Below are 18,344 nucleotides of genomic sequence, written 5' to 3'. Positions count from 1 at the left end.
TCTGATACATTTCGTTTTTTTGTCACCTTGTTGCGAAATCAGCAACAAAATAAAAATTACAAACAAAATACAAACCACCACCACCAACAACAACAAAGACAACAATGCGGCTACTTTCGATTGGGACCTCTGATAGGAATAATTTGTTTTCTTCTTCTTGATTAGTCCTGCCTAAGACGGCCACCTGTCTTACACGGCCACTTTTCTCATTGACGATGGGTGGCCGTCTTACACAGGTTTGACTGTATATGCATGCAGGCGAATATGATGAAGGTAAAATATAAATAAGTCGCCCAAGACCACAGTGCGCCTCCAATTTCTGTACGTAATCAAGATTGTAAATATTTGATTAGTGACTCTTACTTGAAATTATCTTCCAAACCCTCAAACTGGTGTATGAAATAACCTTGCTTTGATAAATTGATGGTTTTTATTTCAACATTGTAGGGTACAACAGTATAATAATAGCACTGGATGTCTCGCAAAAATGGGCTTCTGTCATGATCACGCGGAAAGTTCCTCCTTTTTAAAAATTCTGAGTTGAGACCCATGGATCTACACGTCTCATTCAAAACACGCCAAGTTGGTAGCTCTAGATGTTTGTCCAATGAAATTATAGAACAAATTGACCCACTTCATGAGGAGCTTGAAAGGATAGTCAGGAAACAAGACTTCCATTTTTCTTCTATACAAAATCTTTCAAATATTATAAGCTTGATTTTGTGAAATGATTTTACCTGGCTTGTTTGATAATTTTAAGTACCCATTCATTGTGCAGGTACAAAGAACAATTTTCATTGACAAGAGTGCAAAACATTAGGAAATTGACCTGCAACATAGATATTACTATCAAACCCCAGGTAATTCATAACAAAAGAGTGTCTAGAAAAGTTATATTCGAATGGGCGTAACTACTCGTAATGTCTTATAATCGGCTTGTGAGAGGGGGTTATGAATGTGTTTGTAACACTTTAATTATAGAAAGCTATCTATGAAAGATAGAGCGTTATTTTCATCATCGATTAACACACTCCTACGGTATTCATGGCGGAAACACTCGTTTCCCGGCGCATGCGCTGTACACCAACAGTACACACTGAGTGACCCCGGCGGCCTGCTCGGAACGTCCGACGTAATCGGTTGCTGATAAGATTCATATCTCAACACAGACGCAGGACAAGAGTTAGAGGGCAAAGGGCGTGAGCCAGGCTACCCGGGAAGCGCGCAGGATAGGGCTGACCTACTTTGATCGGGAAACGCGCCGCTAAATCAAGAATATATAATATATTAGATCTATATAAAGTAGGCCTATAAAGGGCTTAAAAACGATGACCTTTTTTTGTGGAAAATGAGGTAGATTTCTAGTAAATTACAAGTCAAGTTATAATAGCCTAAATAGTGACCACCAGTGACTTTGCAAGTTATCTTGATATCGTAGAGTCTTTAGGCCAAAGATCGTACATAACAAGAGTGTTCTCTTAGCCATTTGAAAAAATGTCAGCGGAAGTCCCTGCATTGGTTCAGATGACGCTACAGCCTTTGTTTTGAAGCTTTTCGTTTCTCCAGCAGAAGAATAGAAATAGCAAAGTTACTTTTGTTAGTTTCACTTTTTTATTGATTAATTCTCTCACATGTAGGGTAACTCTGATCACAAACTCCGCACTTTTTCGAAGAGGGCACCACAGAATTTTGAGGACTCTTTTTTAATTGGCTCAATTAGAGGTGTAGTGAACTATCTTGTTATAATATACACAATCGTTGTCTTGGCCAAGATATCGATCGATAAAGTGACACAGTCCAGCTGAGCGATTATCAAGGCCCCATAATCTAAATCTATACTTTAGATGACTTCTGATGGGCTTTTTTTTCTATTTTTTGTGTTAGACCTATAGTTTATAGTGTGTATACGGTAATGTCATTTAATTTGATCTTGTTCCTTCATTTTTTAAAAATATAATGAATGTGTTATAATTTTAGAGAGTCTCCATCAAAATCGAATACTGACAGTGGCAGGTCCCATTGATTTTCTAGCTTTCAACTCTCTTGGACAACGTGTACAGCAATTTTTTATGTTGATAGAGAGGTAATTAATTAATCTAAAGCACCAGAATTTCTAGTGCTCTGAATTAAGCATCCGAAATATCATTTATGATAGCCACGCTGAGTGTAAAAACGCAAAAAAAAAAGGTTTCACAAGAGAATGAAATCAAAACTAGAACAGCACCTAAAAATAAGCCAAAAAATTTAGGGCATGTGTCCACCTCTCCGAAAATGGGCGTTTTAACCCTAAACGCGTATAATTAAAGAAAAAGTAGGATATGTAAATTACGGAATCTGTACTACAAAGTTTTTCTTCTTTAAAATGATATATATAGATCTAGACATCTTTAGTTCAGTGTTCACAAGATTTTTTTTTGTGTGTGCTTTGTTTCAAATCTAGATCTAGCATCTCTTAAAATGTAATAATAATTATTATAGTGTGTTTACCAATATTGTGACAGTAGGCTTAAATGCAGTTATAAGTGCTGACACCCTGACTGGTGGTACCCGCGATCCCAGAGTGATACGTTTTTATCAAGCATCGTCACATGTGACAGCTGGACTTGGGGAACTGAGGACATATTGCGAAAAACTGTGAATCTCCTCTCAAGACTTAATATTTTTGCGTTAGGCAACGACACACAGATGCAGCCAAGTGAGTTTTAAGCATTATTCAATTTCGGACCCCATATCTTAGAATTGTCAAAATCGACCGCTGCTATCATGTTCAAATTTGATGAAATAAATCATGACCCTCTATCAATGTTTAAACATGTATCCACTTTTCTTTCTTCATCATCTCGTATTCCTTTATCTTTATTAATTGCATGATTGTTCTAAGAAATATGTCAGGTGATGCTTATTCAAAGTATACGATTTTATGCACAGTTGGTGCTGTAGTTTGGGCTTAGTCGCAGGTTAAACAAAGCTGAAAACTGCTGCAATAACATTTTCATCGCGAATCTTTCAGTCAGGTGTAAAATTCCCCGCGCTGACCTCTTGACCCGTTGGTAATGGCTGGTTCGAGTTACGCTGAGCGTCGGGGCGCTGCGGGGTGCCGGTAGAACTAAAGTACTGCTGGTGAACAGCCGTGACCAATACTCTAAAAGACTGGGAATAATACATTCATTTCCTTTTATTTTCTTTGAAATCTCATTACAACTTGTTTTGTAGAGATTTTTTTTCATATTGCATTTCTAAATAATGCATGCCGTTCATAATCAAATTTATTTTTTTTTTCTGGTTTAATTTGATATTCATATCATTGTTTCCAAGCTGAGATGATACTCCAATCTTTTTGCTTTATTTTCCAAGCTGTGATATCCATCTAGATCAATTTGTTTTAATTACTTTGATTGGTTAAAGTTGTTAATAAAAATAATTTGACAGTTTTAGGTATTTTTGTTGTTGTATTCTTTAATAAACAATAGTTTTTCAAAGGTGTAAAAATATAAAATGGGGGGGTGGGGGAGGTCCTGGGAAAGATGGCGGGGGGGGGGGGGTCGTTTTTGGCCAAATTTTAGCTAACGTCATTTGTTAAGGGTCCCGTATCTGCATTCTATCTAGCACTTGAAACTATTAAGGTCTCACACACAAAAAATCTAGTCCTGTCCTATTCGTTTCCTGAGAGCAGTCAAACAATGAAAGATCTGGTTCCTAACTAGATCTAGAATCCAGATTTCACTGTTGAACAACAACAGCACTTCTAATAAAACGACAGTAATAAGGATAACAACATCAGTTATGTATGTTTATGTAAATTGTTCCTGTCTAACGACCGTAAAAATAGCCCAGAAGATCGTCTTTCCATTTCCATAAAAATAGCCCCAAAGACCGTCTTCACATGACCGTAAAAATAGCCACTGCGATGCTATAATCTGCTTTCATATTGGATACTTTTAAAAAATACTTTTAGATTAAGAGCAGAGCAATGGCTTCCTTGTTCTAGTATGAAACTTTTGCCTTGACCCAATTTAGTCTTGATCTTAGAGCAAGGAAGCGATTTTGTTTGAAAAATTTAAAGCCACGTGTCGTCTCCCACTCTCTTATCGTGAAATCTGCCTTCTGTCAAAGGCAGACAACTTTACTACTCCTTACAACTCTATGTAAGTGACTGATTTCAAACCTAATGTTGATTCAGAGTGACGTATATTCTACAAATATGGGGAACCATGTTTTGAAGTGTTCACAACTTTTGACAGGCTACTTGCACTGGCACATTTTCTTCGTCATCATTAAATATGCAGTTGAGCCTTTGCCAATAGGAGGGGGTTTCTTCGTTTACTTTACCTTATCCTTTCCTATTCCAGTAAAAATGATGCTACAGCTTTGAGTCTGTATATGTAATATCCTCTCCATTTTATTATATATATATGCTCTTTGTGCTGAAATTTGAAAATTAAAGCAATAAGAAAACTATTTAAATACTTTTGTTTGTTCAAATTCTAAAAAAAGTGTCATCATAGTTATGTCCAAAAGAATTTTACTTGATGTTATGTAATGCCTATATTATTAGCTTAACATGCCATCAGTAGGTCTGTAAATACATGTTTTTGTAAGAGGAGAATACATTAATAGAAAAATTCAAGTAAAAACGAAATATTAAAAACTTTATCATCAACCCTTTGTGCTACATTAGGTACCCACCAATTGGCAAAGGCTCAGTTACATCATTCATCAGGCTTTGGATGGCAGAATAACATCATGGAATTTGTGATTTTTTAAAGCATCAAATTCCAGAGTATTATTGACACTGTAATAGAGTGTATCATTTGCACATTTCATCAAGATTTGTCAGTTCTGTGTTGGCCTTAAACATATTTAAATATTGACTCTGTTCCTTTGAATTGACACTTCATTCATCAGTCAGTGTCACATACAATTAAAGTTTATGGCCATTTTTGTATTCTCCAAGTTTCAAATTTTAATGAGGTTTGACAGGGTTTGTGCAAGGTAAACTTGATTTGCAGTAAAGGGACGTTATTTCTTTCGCAGGGCCTTTTTTGAGACAGTAAATGTACCAGCAGTGCCTAATATAGTAACTACAGAAGAAGTGCTAACCACACATCAATTGTGTTACGATTTTATGTTGATTCCTCTCATTGTCATTAATTATATGAGCCGAACCCATCATACGAAGACCGAGGCTACAATAAAATACCGGACCAATTATATTTTTGTGTGCTCTTCTCTTGAATCAGAACCCTCCAAATCTTGCTTCAAGTTCCCAACAGGCTGAACAATTCCTTACACAACTGCTAGGAATGAAAAACTGTAATGTTAATATTTGATAAGAGATGGATTTTTCATCAGAGTTTTCACACCCCCATTGATGCAGTTTAGATCATTTAGGAGACAGACTTCCACCCTACCTGTCATGAGCAAACCAGGCTGAGAGGGATAGAAGACTCCATCAGAAAGACCAAGATACTTGATAAAAATTCCCCCCTCATCGGAATCAAACTCAGGTCCTCTGTATGTGACTGAAAAGTGCCTGATTAAATGCAACAACACAGATGGTCGGAACCAATGGTTGGCCCTTACAGGCAGGGTCGGGAGTCTGCCCCCTAAATTCCTAAATGATCAAAATTGTTTCATTTGGGGACGCAAAAGTACTTTCTTTAAAAATGTATGTTGCTTTTATTTTTGTGAAGGGCATTTAGCCCATGCCCATCAAATAAATTCAAGTCAATTCAGTTCTTTCTGTTCGACACTGCTTTTCTCATACCTTTTTGGGTTTGACTTCGGTTTCAGAACATGTAATGTTGGGGCCACCAGGGAACCTTACAGTGCTGTACACTGGGGAGACGAATGTAGTTGTCGCATGGGATCCCCCTGTGGTCTATCACGCTCACGACATCAATGACACAGAGGTCGGTATTTATTAATTTTCATCAACATTTTAATTTTACCCTGCTATGGATCATTGAAGGTTCTGTGCCAGCCTTTGATACCTTTACAATTTAGAAAGTTACAGCAGGCTCTTTGTAATACTTTTGTCAAGTGTTTTTGTATTATTAGTCAGATAATGTGTTACTTTCTTCTTCTCATGTTGACCCTCAGGACTGATGTAGTTAACTTCCCAAAAGTTATGAATTGTATCGATATGAGCATAAAACATATATACATATATAATATAAATGTGTGCCTTCCTCTGTCTTTAAGTAAGTGGAAGGTAGCAGACCTCTACTCTTTGCTGCCTGGGAGCATCTAAATAGAATTAATAATTGTCTCCTCTTTGACCACTCCTCTGAACTGTGTTGTGTACAGAACAATTTAACCAATCAGATTGATGTCTTTTTTCACTACAGATCCATGTGGTTTCACCATGTTGATTTTATAGTAATTGTAGATTGTTATGGTTCAAACTCAATCTTTTGATGTTTCTGGTTTCACATGTACCCTTAATAGTACAGTGCCAATAACTGGCGCATATGATCTACTAAGGTTTAGCGGTTGAATGATAATCTGAGGGATCGTGTTGGTGTAGTAAAATGAATGTTAGTGCTACTTTTCGATCTGCCATGTTGTTTAGACGCAGTAAGAATTATATAAAGTATAAAGAGTATTCTTTTAGTTTTATGCATGGTTATTCAGTGAAACAGGCATATTGGCGGGATGCTGAAATCTTTTTTGTTAAAAAACAAATTTTGCTATGTTTTTAATGCAAAGAATATTATTATTATTATATACACACACAAGAACACATTCAGGACCTGAAAATCTGTTATCTATGTGCGTGCAGACTGTGAATCTTCTTTTTAAAGGGTGGGGGCTGGTTTATAAACCTGTCTCTGTAACTATGGCCTTTTTAGATTGAGCCTTATAGCAAGAAGGTATTATAACTGGAAAACATCTCTAAAATGTATATATAATTCTTTTGTTAACGTTTACGATTACCATGGTAACAGCGGCCATATTGAAAATAAACAGCTTTCATAAAAGTAAAAAGGATTTTTTATTTACCAACAAATTTTTCAAATTTGTTACATTAATAGATATACAATACAAAATTTTATACAGTTGGGATCTTGAATAATAGGAAAAAAGTTAGAGAAGGATAACTGACCGACCCCTTCATGCCTCTGAATTCGATTTCATAAACATCCTAGTAACTCAAATATATGAATGCATCGATTTGCTTTTCCACCTGTATAAAGTTAGGTTAATATGTGAATGACAAGCCTGGAAAATTTCATTGGAGTCAATAGAAAATTTAAAAGTAGATGAGAAAAACTATCAAAAATTGAAGTTTTGAGGGGAAAACGACATTTTGTTACATAATGTGCAAAATAAAAGTTGTAGGACAGAAAATCTGAAAGATGATGATTGTAACACAAAGAGTAACCATTTTTTAGATTGAAAAGTGGTTGAAGTATTATAATACGTAAAAAATCCAGATACCATAAATTGACCCAAAATCGTCAATTTAAAATCAGCCCCTCCCCTTAAAAAATGTATTTTCCTATTGTTATTTGCACCACTGTACTGTCTCCCAGGTTACTGTCACCGCGCTCACTGGCAGTTATGTGGCAGAGAATGTTTCTCAGACAAATGAGAGCGCTGCGTCAGACCCATCCTCTGAGAGCAACATGGGAGACGTGACTGTCAGCCCTGGAGACAGCACTGATTCAAGTGAAGGTCAGCTCATAAATAAAGTATTGTACAAAGTAATTGCTTTGATTAATGTGTGACAGTTGTCCCAGAAATAACAGAAAAATGGCCGTATTTGAATAATTATCTAATATTTTCAATTCTGTGATAAATTTGTTTGTAGTTCAAGTAATACAAGATTTGGCTGCACCTTTGAAATAAACAAAATGAATTACATCTATTATATATTTGGTAACTTGGAAACACATGTGTCACTTTTCCCATAAAACTATGACAGCTACAGAGTTGAAAGTTGGCAAGTACCTGCAAAAAGATGGTTATGTCCCCATGACGGAGCCCGATTTATGATTTATTCGTTTCGTGAATTTAGAAAAATATTATATTTGACAAAAAGTTCCTGTCCTTCTTTGGCCTTTGTGATTCTTCTACTGAGAAACGAAACAAATCTACGTAGTTCCCCTTCACAACAGAAGTTCATAACCGCTCTTTAATTCGCCTAAGAAACACGATTCAAGAGACGGGGTGAGTAATTTTCGAGACTCACCTGTAGTACGCTGAGACGTGATCCTGTTTATGCATCCAAAGAGTTGTTTTTAATATAGAGCCCAAAGAGAAAAACTTTTTTATTACTGGGTCGAGATTTTTTGAAAAAATATTTTTGTTTTGGTTGCTAGCCTGTAGAAGTGCCATGCAAAGTGTCATCACGGTTGTTCAGCTCGCCCGGAAACCGCTCCTTTAGTTGCTTCGTGCCAGCGGTCAGTGCCACCCATGTGTTGGTCATTAAATCCGCGGTCAGCCATGCTCACTACCATGACGCCAGCGGCGCGCCCCCGCCTGCCGGCGTATTACATTTCCTCCAAATTATAGTGTCATTCCCATCCTGATATCTCCAAATCTAAAGATGTGATATCACCATATGACCCACCATTTTAAAGCTCAGCTTTCCCCCTACAAGACGATATAACTTTGGTCGATCTCAGTTCATAACCTTGATTTTATCGAACTACGTTCTCCAAAACGTGTTTCTATCGAATCGGATTCCTTTTTCAGTGTTTTTAAAATTTAAACGCCAATATCTTTGTAAACTCACCATCAGTTTCAATTCTTTTTCGAAATCTAGTAGGGATAGGTGTACTGTCCAAATTGTGCAAGTTTCAAATTTGTGTAGTTTTTCTGTGATTTTTAATTGATTTTAAAAAATTACATAGACGTTCCCAAGACGTGTTTCTATCGAGTCGCATTCCTTTGTCAGTGTTATTTGAATTTAAACTCCAATAACTCCGTAAATTCACCATCTGTTTCAAGTCTTTTTACAAATCTAGTAGGGATAGGTATACTGTACAAATGTTGCAAGTTTCAATTTTGTGTCTTTTTTTGTTGTTGTGATTTGTTAATTAATTTTTTTTAAATTACATAAACATTCCCCAAGACATGTTTCTATCGAGTCGGATTCCTTTTTCAATGTCATTTGAATTTAAACGCCATTAACTTCGTAAATTCACCCTCAGTTTCAATTCTTTTTACAAATCTAGTACGGATAGGTATACTGTACAAATGGTGTAAAAGTTTCAAACTTTGTGTCGTTTTTCAGTGATTTTTTCTTCTTTAAAATGATATAGACGTCTTTTGTTCTGTGTTCCAAGAATTTTTTTTTGTGTGTGTTTTGTTTCAAGTCTAGCATCTCTTAAAATGTTTTGATAATTATATAGTGTGTTTTACCAATAGTGTGACAGTAGGCTTAAATGCAGTTATAAGTGCTGACACCCTGACTGGTGATACCCGCGATCCTAGAGTGATACGTTTTTCTCAAGAGTCGTCACTAAGCTGACTATGGGAACTGAGGACATATGGCGAAAAGCTGTGAATCTCCACTTAATATCTTTGCTTTAGGCAACAACACACAGATACAACCAAGCGAGTTTGAAACTTTACTGAATTTCTGACCCAATATCTTAGAATTGTCAAAATTGACCACAGCTATCATGTTCAAATTTATTTCAATAAATCATGACCCTCTATCAATGTTTTTATGGAGATGTAGAAAAACCTAAAATGAATGTGGTATTCTTGTACTACAATTGTTATTGAATTATGCCCATGATTCGTGACATGTTTCATCCAGGCTGTGTTAGTGAGAAGACACTAATCATTGACCAGTGTCCTTGTCACAAGTAACGACTGAAAGTAGCTATGACACTGCGGTTTTTTTTCTGTGAATGGCACAACACAACACAACGTACAGGCAGTTACTGCTCTCGTGCATACTTGAAACGACTATAATATAATATGTCTGTGTTTGTCTTTGACATGACAGCCTGTAATGTGATATTCTTCCTACTGGCAGGGAAACTATGAGTGTCAAATTCCTCAAGCCAGATTATCTCTGGTAACTGGATTTTTAATATTTACGTGTTTTACATACAGCGCTCCCAACTGCGTATGGTCATATGAGTGCGCGGGACATGTTAAACGTTTTCACTTGGTAGGCAATTTTGAATTTTGCCCGGGTGGTAGCCGATGCTTTCTCTTATCGATTCTGATACATCAAGGGATCTTTAACCCTGGAGATTTTTCACCCTTAACTGAGAAGGCTAGGTGTTAGGTCTGATCTTACTTGACAGAAGATCAGAGATGTGGTTGAAAGACAGCAGTAAGAAGGAACTAAGGAGTAGCAGTAGGGTGGGGGCAGAAAGTGAAGACGAAAGCAGATGACAGAAAATTGTTACAGAGCAGGAAAGGAGGTGAAAGTAGAAAATTTTAGAGAACTAGGCGAACACTGTAATCTCTCGACCACGAAAGTCCCATTCTGGTGACTGGAACACTGGCTGCTGAGTGAGGGTGGTAGCGTAGCACTGTTTTACCCTTTGAACAGAATTTGTTGCAACGGGAGATGACTGTTGGTCTAAGTTATACAATTCACAGTTGCCACGCTATAGCCCTGTAAAAGCGATCTGTGTCTCATGTGAGGAAAAGGCATTCTCTTATTTCAGAAAAGTGTTTCAAATTTCACACCCACCAGGAGTGTTCACAGATATCTGTGACACTTGTTTGGTTCCTCTATACATGTGTACTTAACGTGTAGTGTGGTCAACTCTTGTAAGGAAGTTTGTTTTAAATTTGAATGATAACCCAAAGTTATGATTATAATGCTTTCACATTTCATGACCTTTTTTTCAAATTGTTTTGTGGTCATTCATGTAATGTTTCTCTGTAGAGTGGGTTCAACTGGTCTGCCCTTGGAAATAATGCACTTAGCTATTGGAAGGGTCTTAAATGTTAGCAAAAATAAAACATGGCCTTTAGTTTTAAAAAAAAAACATTACTGTCTAACTGTGTTCTTTGTTAGCTATGCACTAACCAGTAAGAAAGGTGAAGTTTTATAACATGGAATCCTTATCCCTTCTGTTAGGATCAACGGAGAACACCCTTCTCCAGACAGACTTTAAACAAAAAGTTAAAAGCTGTACCTCAAGTCTATGAGAGGAATACTGGAGTGAGCAATTGAATCATAAACTCCACAATGTTATGTGCAAATCAGACCCTCGAAAACCTTCGGGTCCCTCCAGAGGAGACAAAAGTTATCTTGACTAGATGGCATATTAGACTTATTCCCTGATGCATAAACACTTCATGCAGGGAGTAGAAGAACCATTTTGTATCGAATGACGGACTTTTGAGAGACTTGAAGGAAATATTCTAAATGTACTAATTTTTTTTTTATGTTGTCACTCGTTTATCCCAACAGAATTGTAGTTTTTACAAAAGCCATTGGCCTTTACACAAATAATGAAATACATGTATGTCAATAATTGTTATTTGAAAAATTATAAATTGCAGTTTTTAAATCTAAATTTTTACCATTTATTTTTTATATTTCAACCATTTTGACTCTCAAAGTAAATCCAAGGCATGTTACACTGTCAAAAATGACCAACTTGTGTCCCGCATGCTCATATGACCCTATGCAGTTATGAGCGCCGTAAAACTTTAAACAAACTTAAAATTAACAAGGAGTTGTGATGTCAACTAAGCTAGAATTGTGCTGGACTGGTGATGTGACCCAGGTTCAAATATTCAAAGTTGCATTTTTGGCATGGCTTAATTTTAGGGTGACTCTTTCACCTGGATTGGCCCTCTCAGGGATGAGTGTTATATTTCGGGTCCTGCCTATTCCCCCACCTTTCTGTTGAAAGGGATCATTGGACTCACATGGTATCTGGATACGAAACCGACTGGCTTTTGAGAGTGATCAATTAAATGAAACATAATGTAGACCAGCTGTCGCAAGTCTCACTAATTTCGACTTCTGTCTATGAGTCCTGAGCTCCAATTTTTTCAACCCTCTTCTTTGCAAGCAGGATTAGAGAGCCCTATGTTCAATGACAGAATAGCCTACAAAAATGTCCTTATTATACTTTGATGTTTGCAAGTGTGATGGACATTTTTTAAATTAATTCTGTGAACTGATGATTGTAGTGTATGCTTGTCAGCTGAAATCACTTGCAGTTGGCAACTGTGAAATGAGTTTGGTTTTATGACTTAATAAACAATTTGCGTTTGAAATAAACATCAGGTCACATTCCAAACTGGTATCCTTTACAATAGTCGGGTAAAAGATTTGTGGTGCAACTTATCCTCAAATATCCCTATCGGGTAAATCTATGCCACTTATACTTTGCCTTTTGCACAGCAGTTTGTATTAATAATAATAATAATAAATAGCATTTATACTGCGCATTTCCATTTCCTAAAAGATGCTCAATGCGCATTACAATGAAAAAGACATCACATCTTAAAAATTAATCGACACAAATGTGTACATAAAACAAAGTATTATACATATAATATAAATGCATATCTGTAAAATTTTATACCAGAAAAAGAGTCTCGCAGTGAGGTTGAAAATGTGTTCACTAAAAATATACAATGCAATATAAATTCACGAACAGTCAAAATACAGTTGAAACGTGAGTAACTAGAAACATTCATTAAAACATTAATTCTATACAGATAGAAAAACATAGAAAAACATTTCCACTCTATCTCTATCTCTCTCTCTCTCTCTCTCTCTCTCTCTCTCTCTCTCTCTCTCTCTCTCTGTCTGTCTCTCTCTCTCTCCCTCTCTCTCTCTCCCTCTCCCTCTATCTCTCTCTCTCTTTCTCTCTCCCTCTCTCGCTATCTCTCTTTTCTCTCTCTTTTCTCTCTCTATCTCTCTCTTTTTCTCTCTCTCATTCTCACTCGCTATTTCTTCAGTCTCACACAGTCTGGCATACACATGCATATATATCACAGTACATCATTATGACTTGTCTTAACTTATTTTTCCACAACAATTGAGGCTTGATTAAAACAGTTTTCTTCATAAATAAATATAAAATACTATAAGTCTCTGTCACATGGAAAATGGGAATATTCACAGCACTTCCCGCTTCTCACACCCATTTTGCATACGCATATGGCCTGCATAACAGCTCACAAATAGCACTTTTTAGTGGCAAAACTTATTACAAGAAGTTGACTTTATAGTGAACACTTTTTTTGTTCCCAAGGTTCTCAAAACGTATTCAATAAGCATAAAGTCGTGATTAGAGGGAAAATCCGCCGGACCTGCTTTTAAAAGTGATGTTGTCCCAGTTGTAAACCTTTTAAAATCTGTAGAAACCAATCTCTGGGATTTTTAATTAATATTTATCAGGAATTTTCTGGAATATGGCCAACAGATGTTTACAAAAATATTGATCTGTTTAGACAGTTTGATTCTAGTCATTGTGAAAAAGCTGGAGACTTTTATGTTTGAGTTGAGGAAATATTTGACAATAAGTTGCGCCACACATTCTTGACTGCACTATAATGAATGCCGTGCCCGGCCATGGTTTCAATGACTTTGACCTGACCCTCGGTTGATACAACACTCTGTGAACACAAAACATCCCATTGAATTCCTACCAAAATAGGATCCGCAAGGATACCCCACCCGACTGCCCACTGTGTGACTGCCAGGATGAAACAGTATTCCACCATCTCTATTCCTGCGTAGCACCTACCTACCTGCCTCCCCGGATATCGGAGATACTTAAATACAGTGACAAAACACAGCTGATCTGTAAATTTTTTGCCATAGCAACTGGCTGAAGGGCAAGAACCCAGATGGCCGCTGGATCGGAAAAGTAAAGTAAAGTAAATCCTAATGTTTCATATATGTGTCCTTGCCGGTCAATATCAGTCATATGAAGGAAATTTCAAAACCGAGTTAACATTATTTTCAAAACTATCACCTTCTCCCTACAATTTAAAACAAGAATGAAGTAAATATGACCATATTTGACAAAAATACAGAACTTTTAATTTTGCAAGGTGAGGAAACATGAAAAGGAGAAAATGGCCTCCGATGTGAGCAACATGTTGCCATAGCAACATGGGTCTTAGAATTGAGATAAAGACTTGAAATTTAGCTGTTATCTTGGTTATGCCACTACAAGGTAATATACAGAAGTAGAAAATGATTCATTTACAGAGAAAAGAACTTATTGACAAAACAAAATTTTCACGAGAATGGACTTAACATCAAATGCAACAAAATATTAGCATTATGCTAGGTACCACATACTCAATTTTCAAAGTAGCTGTACATGTATGTCAAATTCGTCTGTTTCATATGAAAGGCCTATGTCTCCTGAGAATTTTAGTACCATACTTTTACCTCTTAGTCAATGTTTAAGAGAATGGCAGCTGTTTCAATTTAACACAATAATCAAATTTGATGAAGTCGCTGTCTGCAACCTCATGATTAACAGATACATGTAATACAAGAGTACCAAGTTCACCAAACATCTCTACATTAACAGAGTACGATCTGTATAACAAAGAAATGGAGCCTAATTTTTTTTTTCAATACTGTGAGATCATTACAAATCAGTATTCTATTGCCTCAAACACGATGATCTGTGATTATTTCAATAAAAACACCGAGCGTTGTCTCGGCTGGCGCCGCATGGGCCCCGGCTCTATACTGTAGTACTAGTATACTGAGTACTCCCCGGAGTTTCGCGGGAGGATTCTTTCAAAATAATTCCAAGCCAATGACTTTATTCTAATAGAAAAAGAACTGTTCTTTCTATAGGATTTTTTTTTGGGGGGGGCGGTAAACGCGTAAGGCCAAAAATTATAACCACGGGAAACCACGTTCAAAGCTGTATAGTTCTCTGCCAATGAAAAGGCGGTATTAAATCATCAATCTTTCTGCAAAGCATTCGAATGCATGGGTTTTAATTGAACCTGCCGACCTCGCATTCCGACTGCGAGGGGCTCATTCCCTTTCCACTGCGATTCTCCAGCTCCAAATACTCGGATGTAAAAACAACTCACTCTACTGTAACGAAGAAAATCTGAAGTTTGTCAAAGTGTTCAGCATTTGCTGTTTATAGCAAAAGAGCGAAGGAACAGAGATCCGAATTGCCCCCGTTTCACCGAAACCACGCGCTCGAAAGGCTGCGAGTCGGCTAAGGTCACAGGTGCCGTCTTTACACTACCTTATTATATGTTTGCAATAGCACCATAAACGCACGAGAGCACACACATTCACACACACAGACAAACACATGCACACGCACACATACACACACATACAAGCACTACATACGCACACATGCACTTAGACCGCCTCGCTGGCCTCTGGTAAGGAGTCCGCTTTGAGAGATCTAGAGGAAGGTTAATTAATCTTTTAAAAGCACTAAAACACAATGAAAAAGGAATTTTGAAGTCAATCCAAGTGTAAAACTGAAAAATCAACAGACGATAACAGCTAGCAGGGCACGCCCACACAGTCAGCTGTTTACGTAAACAAGCTTGAAGTGAGCTAGAAGTTACCTTTTTTACTCCATTTTACCAATCAGAGTTGTCTACATTTCTGCCCATTCATGCTCGAAAGGGGGGCAAAATCTAAAAATAGTTGCAAATGAAGAACTTTGAAGGAAAGATTCTCTACTATACTCAATCTTTGGTCAAAGCAAAGGTGGCCATGTGGTAATGGTTCTAAAAATAATCTCACACCTTAACACACAAGCAAGGTCCAAATTCCTTTATCTTGTCACCCAAGCTCACAACAAACCATACACACTTCCAAAATAAATCAAAATAAATTATTTATAGTCGATTATAGTTGTTTATTTTTATCTTATATGAAGCAGAGTCATGCTTTTATTAGATCCAAAAAACAAAAATTTCATGAAAAGTCACGTTTTTGTCTTTCGAGCCTCATAGCTGATAATAGGACTGTGCGTCTTACGACTGATATTGAGCGGAGCAGACAGATGTCTACTTATTTGTTGCAAGTGCCGTAAAACACTTACTAAATACTAAAACACCTGTGTTGGGGTAAAAAAAAAACCCAAAACAAACAACCCTTTTTCTTCACTTTTTACAACCACAGCCACGGGTGGCTGGAAAGTGCCATTGGTAGGTCCCACTTTTTTTCTTTCCTTCTGTTGTCTCTGTCATACTTTTTCCCAGCACTAAATTAGAGTCCTTTTATTGTGTCAATGTAATTCTCTTTACTCAAACAAACAACCCCAACCCCTGACCTGGGTGCTCCTCCTTTGCAATGCAAAAAATTCCCCACAAACTGAATTACAATTGGTGCCTTTTTGGTGAGCAAAGACAAAGGCACCTGCCTTAGGAAAGGATTGTGGGTGATTGGAAGCTTCTCTGGTGTGGTTTTCTCCGTCTCTCCTATAAAAAATGGATCGTCCTGTTCTCTCTTCCTTTTTTAGTACGCTTTACCCTTGTACTTACTTACTTTTACTTTTTCATCCTCCGTTGCAGTTAAGCGTTGAGGGGAGATGCAGTTTTCTATGGTAGGCCAGCTCCGCAGCTCTTTCAGTTGTGATGTTATGTTTTCTTAGGGTTTCCTTGACATCCTCGATCCACCTTTTGCGTGGTCTTCCTATTCCTTTATAGCCTGATTGCTTGGTGTTGTAGGCTCTCGAGGCTGGCTGGTCAGGTGACATGTGTAACTCTTTACTCTTGTAACACCTCTAATCTTCGGCACTTGTATGACCATATTGTGTTCACACATGCAGTAAAACCCTTACTAAAAAAGAGTAAAGGATGGATGTCTGGTTTCAACACAGTAATACTTTCTGTATGTTTTCAGTCACTCCAAGTGCTGAGCCTGCCAACAGGCCAGAGCTGGTATGTCAACCCCAGAGGTTCTTTTCCAACTACACCGTTGGCTTGGACTCTGATCCCAAGGATGCCGAGGGCTACAGGGTCATACAATTCAGAGAAACAGAGGAAAGTATGGAGAAGAAAAAGGTAAGGCTGTATTTTGTTTGTTTGTCGCTGAAATTAAATGCTCCTCTCGACACAATGTTCTTCATTTAGTAAGCTAAAATGTTCCTTTTTCTGTTGTATTAGTATGGGGTGAAAATGTAGTAGACATATATTCTAGCTTTATTTATTTTTGTAGATTACACACGTAGCATTTATGGTTGTAAACGATCCTGCCGTTGTTGACAGACATTATGTCAAATTTTATTAAATGTATTGTAACTGTTATGTAGTCAGTATTTAAAGAAAAAAAAGCATGACCACTTTACTGTCATATTAATGATCTGTCAAGCTGTTGTGGAGTTGAATCTATTCTACACTTATCAATAAAGTTTTAAACTTTCAAGCTATATTTTAAAACTGGTGAAGTCCTTTGAGTATTCCTTCAAATGGGTTAAAACTATTGCTGTCATTGTTCAACTGTTACCAAACTTTGAGTTGATAAGAAATTAATAGATAGCTAAATTACAGTTGAGGATTCTTTATTTGACTGAACAATATAAATGTTTTGTGTTTGTGTGGCTACCTGGCCATGTAGGCATCAAGTAATCAAACAGTTTGGTTTTCTGATGAAGGAATCCTTGTCCCTCCTACTGGGATCAATGAAGAACACCCCCCTGCAGACAAACTGTCGAAATTTAGTCAAATGCTACACCTCCAGTTGGTTTGGAGAATACTGAAGCCAGCAAACAAGCAACAAACTCCATAATACCATGCCCAAGTTGGGTCCATGAAAACCTTTTGGGTTTTCTCCAGAGGAGACAAAATTACATATTTGAAAAACCTCATTGATACATAAATTACTCGTGCCGGGAGAGGAAAAGCAATTCTGTGTTGGATGGGATATTGGCTTTACTTTGGAACGACCCAAAGTAATTATTTTAAGTGCACTAGTTTTAAGAATTTGTTCTCCATCATGGTCCCAAAAGAATTCTCAGTTTTGTAAAGACCAATTTACACCAAAATGTGGATACTGTTATTGAAAGAAAGTCTAAGCTATTGGGGGTTTTTGTTACTTCAAATTTTACTATGTATTTTTATATACTTGAACCATCCTGACGTGCAAAGCAAAACCTAGACATGCTGTGAACTTATTCAACAATGACCAACTTGTATCTTGTGCACTCATGATCTTATGCAGTTGTGAGCACCGTAAAAGTTTTACCAAACCCTCCTCCAAAATTTGTTTTTTATAAAAGAGTTAGGTTGATACGTTACTTCAGAACTTTGATAACTGTGTCACGTTACTTTTTTTGGGGGGGGGTAAAGTGTTTTACGGCGCTCGCAACTGCATAAGGTCATATGAGCGCGCGGGACACACCTAATATTTTCAGTTGGTAGGAAATTTGGAATTTTGCCCGGGT

General features: G+C 37.1%; 1 protein-coding gene across 1 annotated transcript in view; it reads left to right on the top strand.

The window, feature by feature from the left end:
- LOC101847520 overlaps positions 1-18,344 on the top strand; it is a gene marked incomplete in the record, with an annotated part of 40,100 nt that overhangs the window by 10,823 nt on the left and 10,933 nt on the right. The window contains 3 exon segments of the mRNA XM_013086717.2: positions 5,794-5,912; positions 7,539-7,680; positions 16,805-16,965. Coding sequence (XP_012942171.1) covers positions 5,794-5,912; positions 7,539-7,680; positions 16,805-16,965 — 422 coding nt within the window.

The sequence above is a fragment of the Aplysia californica genome, unplaced genomic scaffold (assembly GCF_000002075.1).
Source record: "Aplysia californica isolate F4 #8 unplaced genomic scaffold, AplCal3.0 scaffold00495, whole genome shotgun sequence".
NCBI classification, from domain to species: domain Eukaryota; kingdom Metazoa; phylum Mollusca; class Gastropoda; order Aplysiida; family Aplysiidae; genus Aplysia; species Aplysia californica.
The sequence above is the reverse complement of the archived record's forward strand: the minus strand, read 5'-3'. Positions and strand labels throughout refer to the sequence as shown.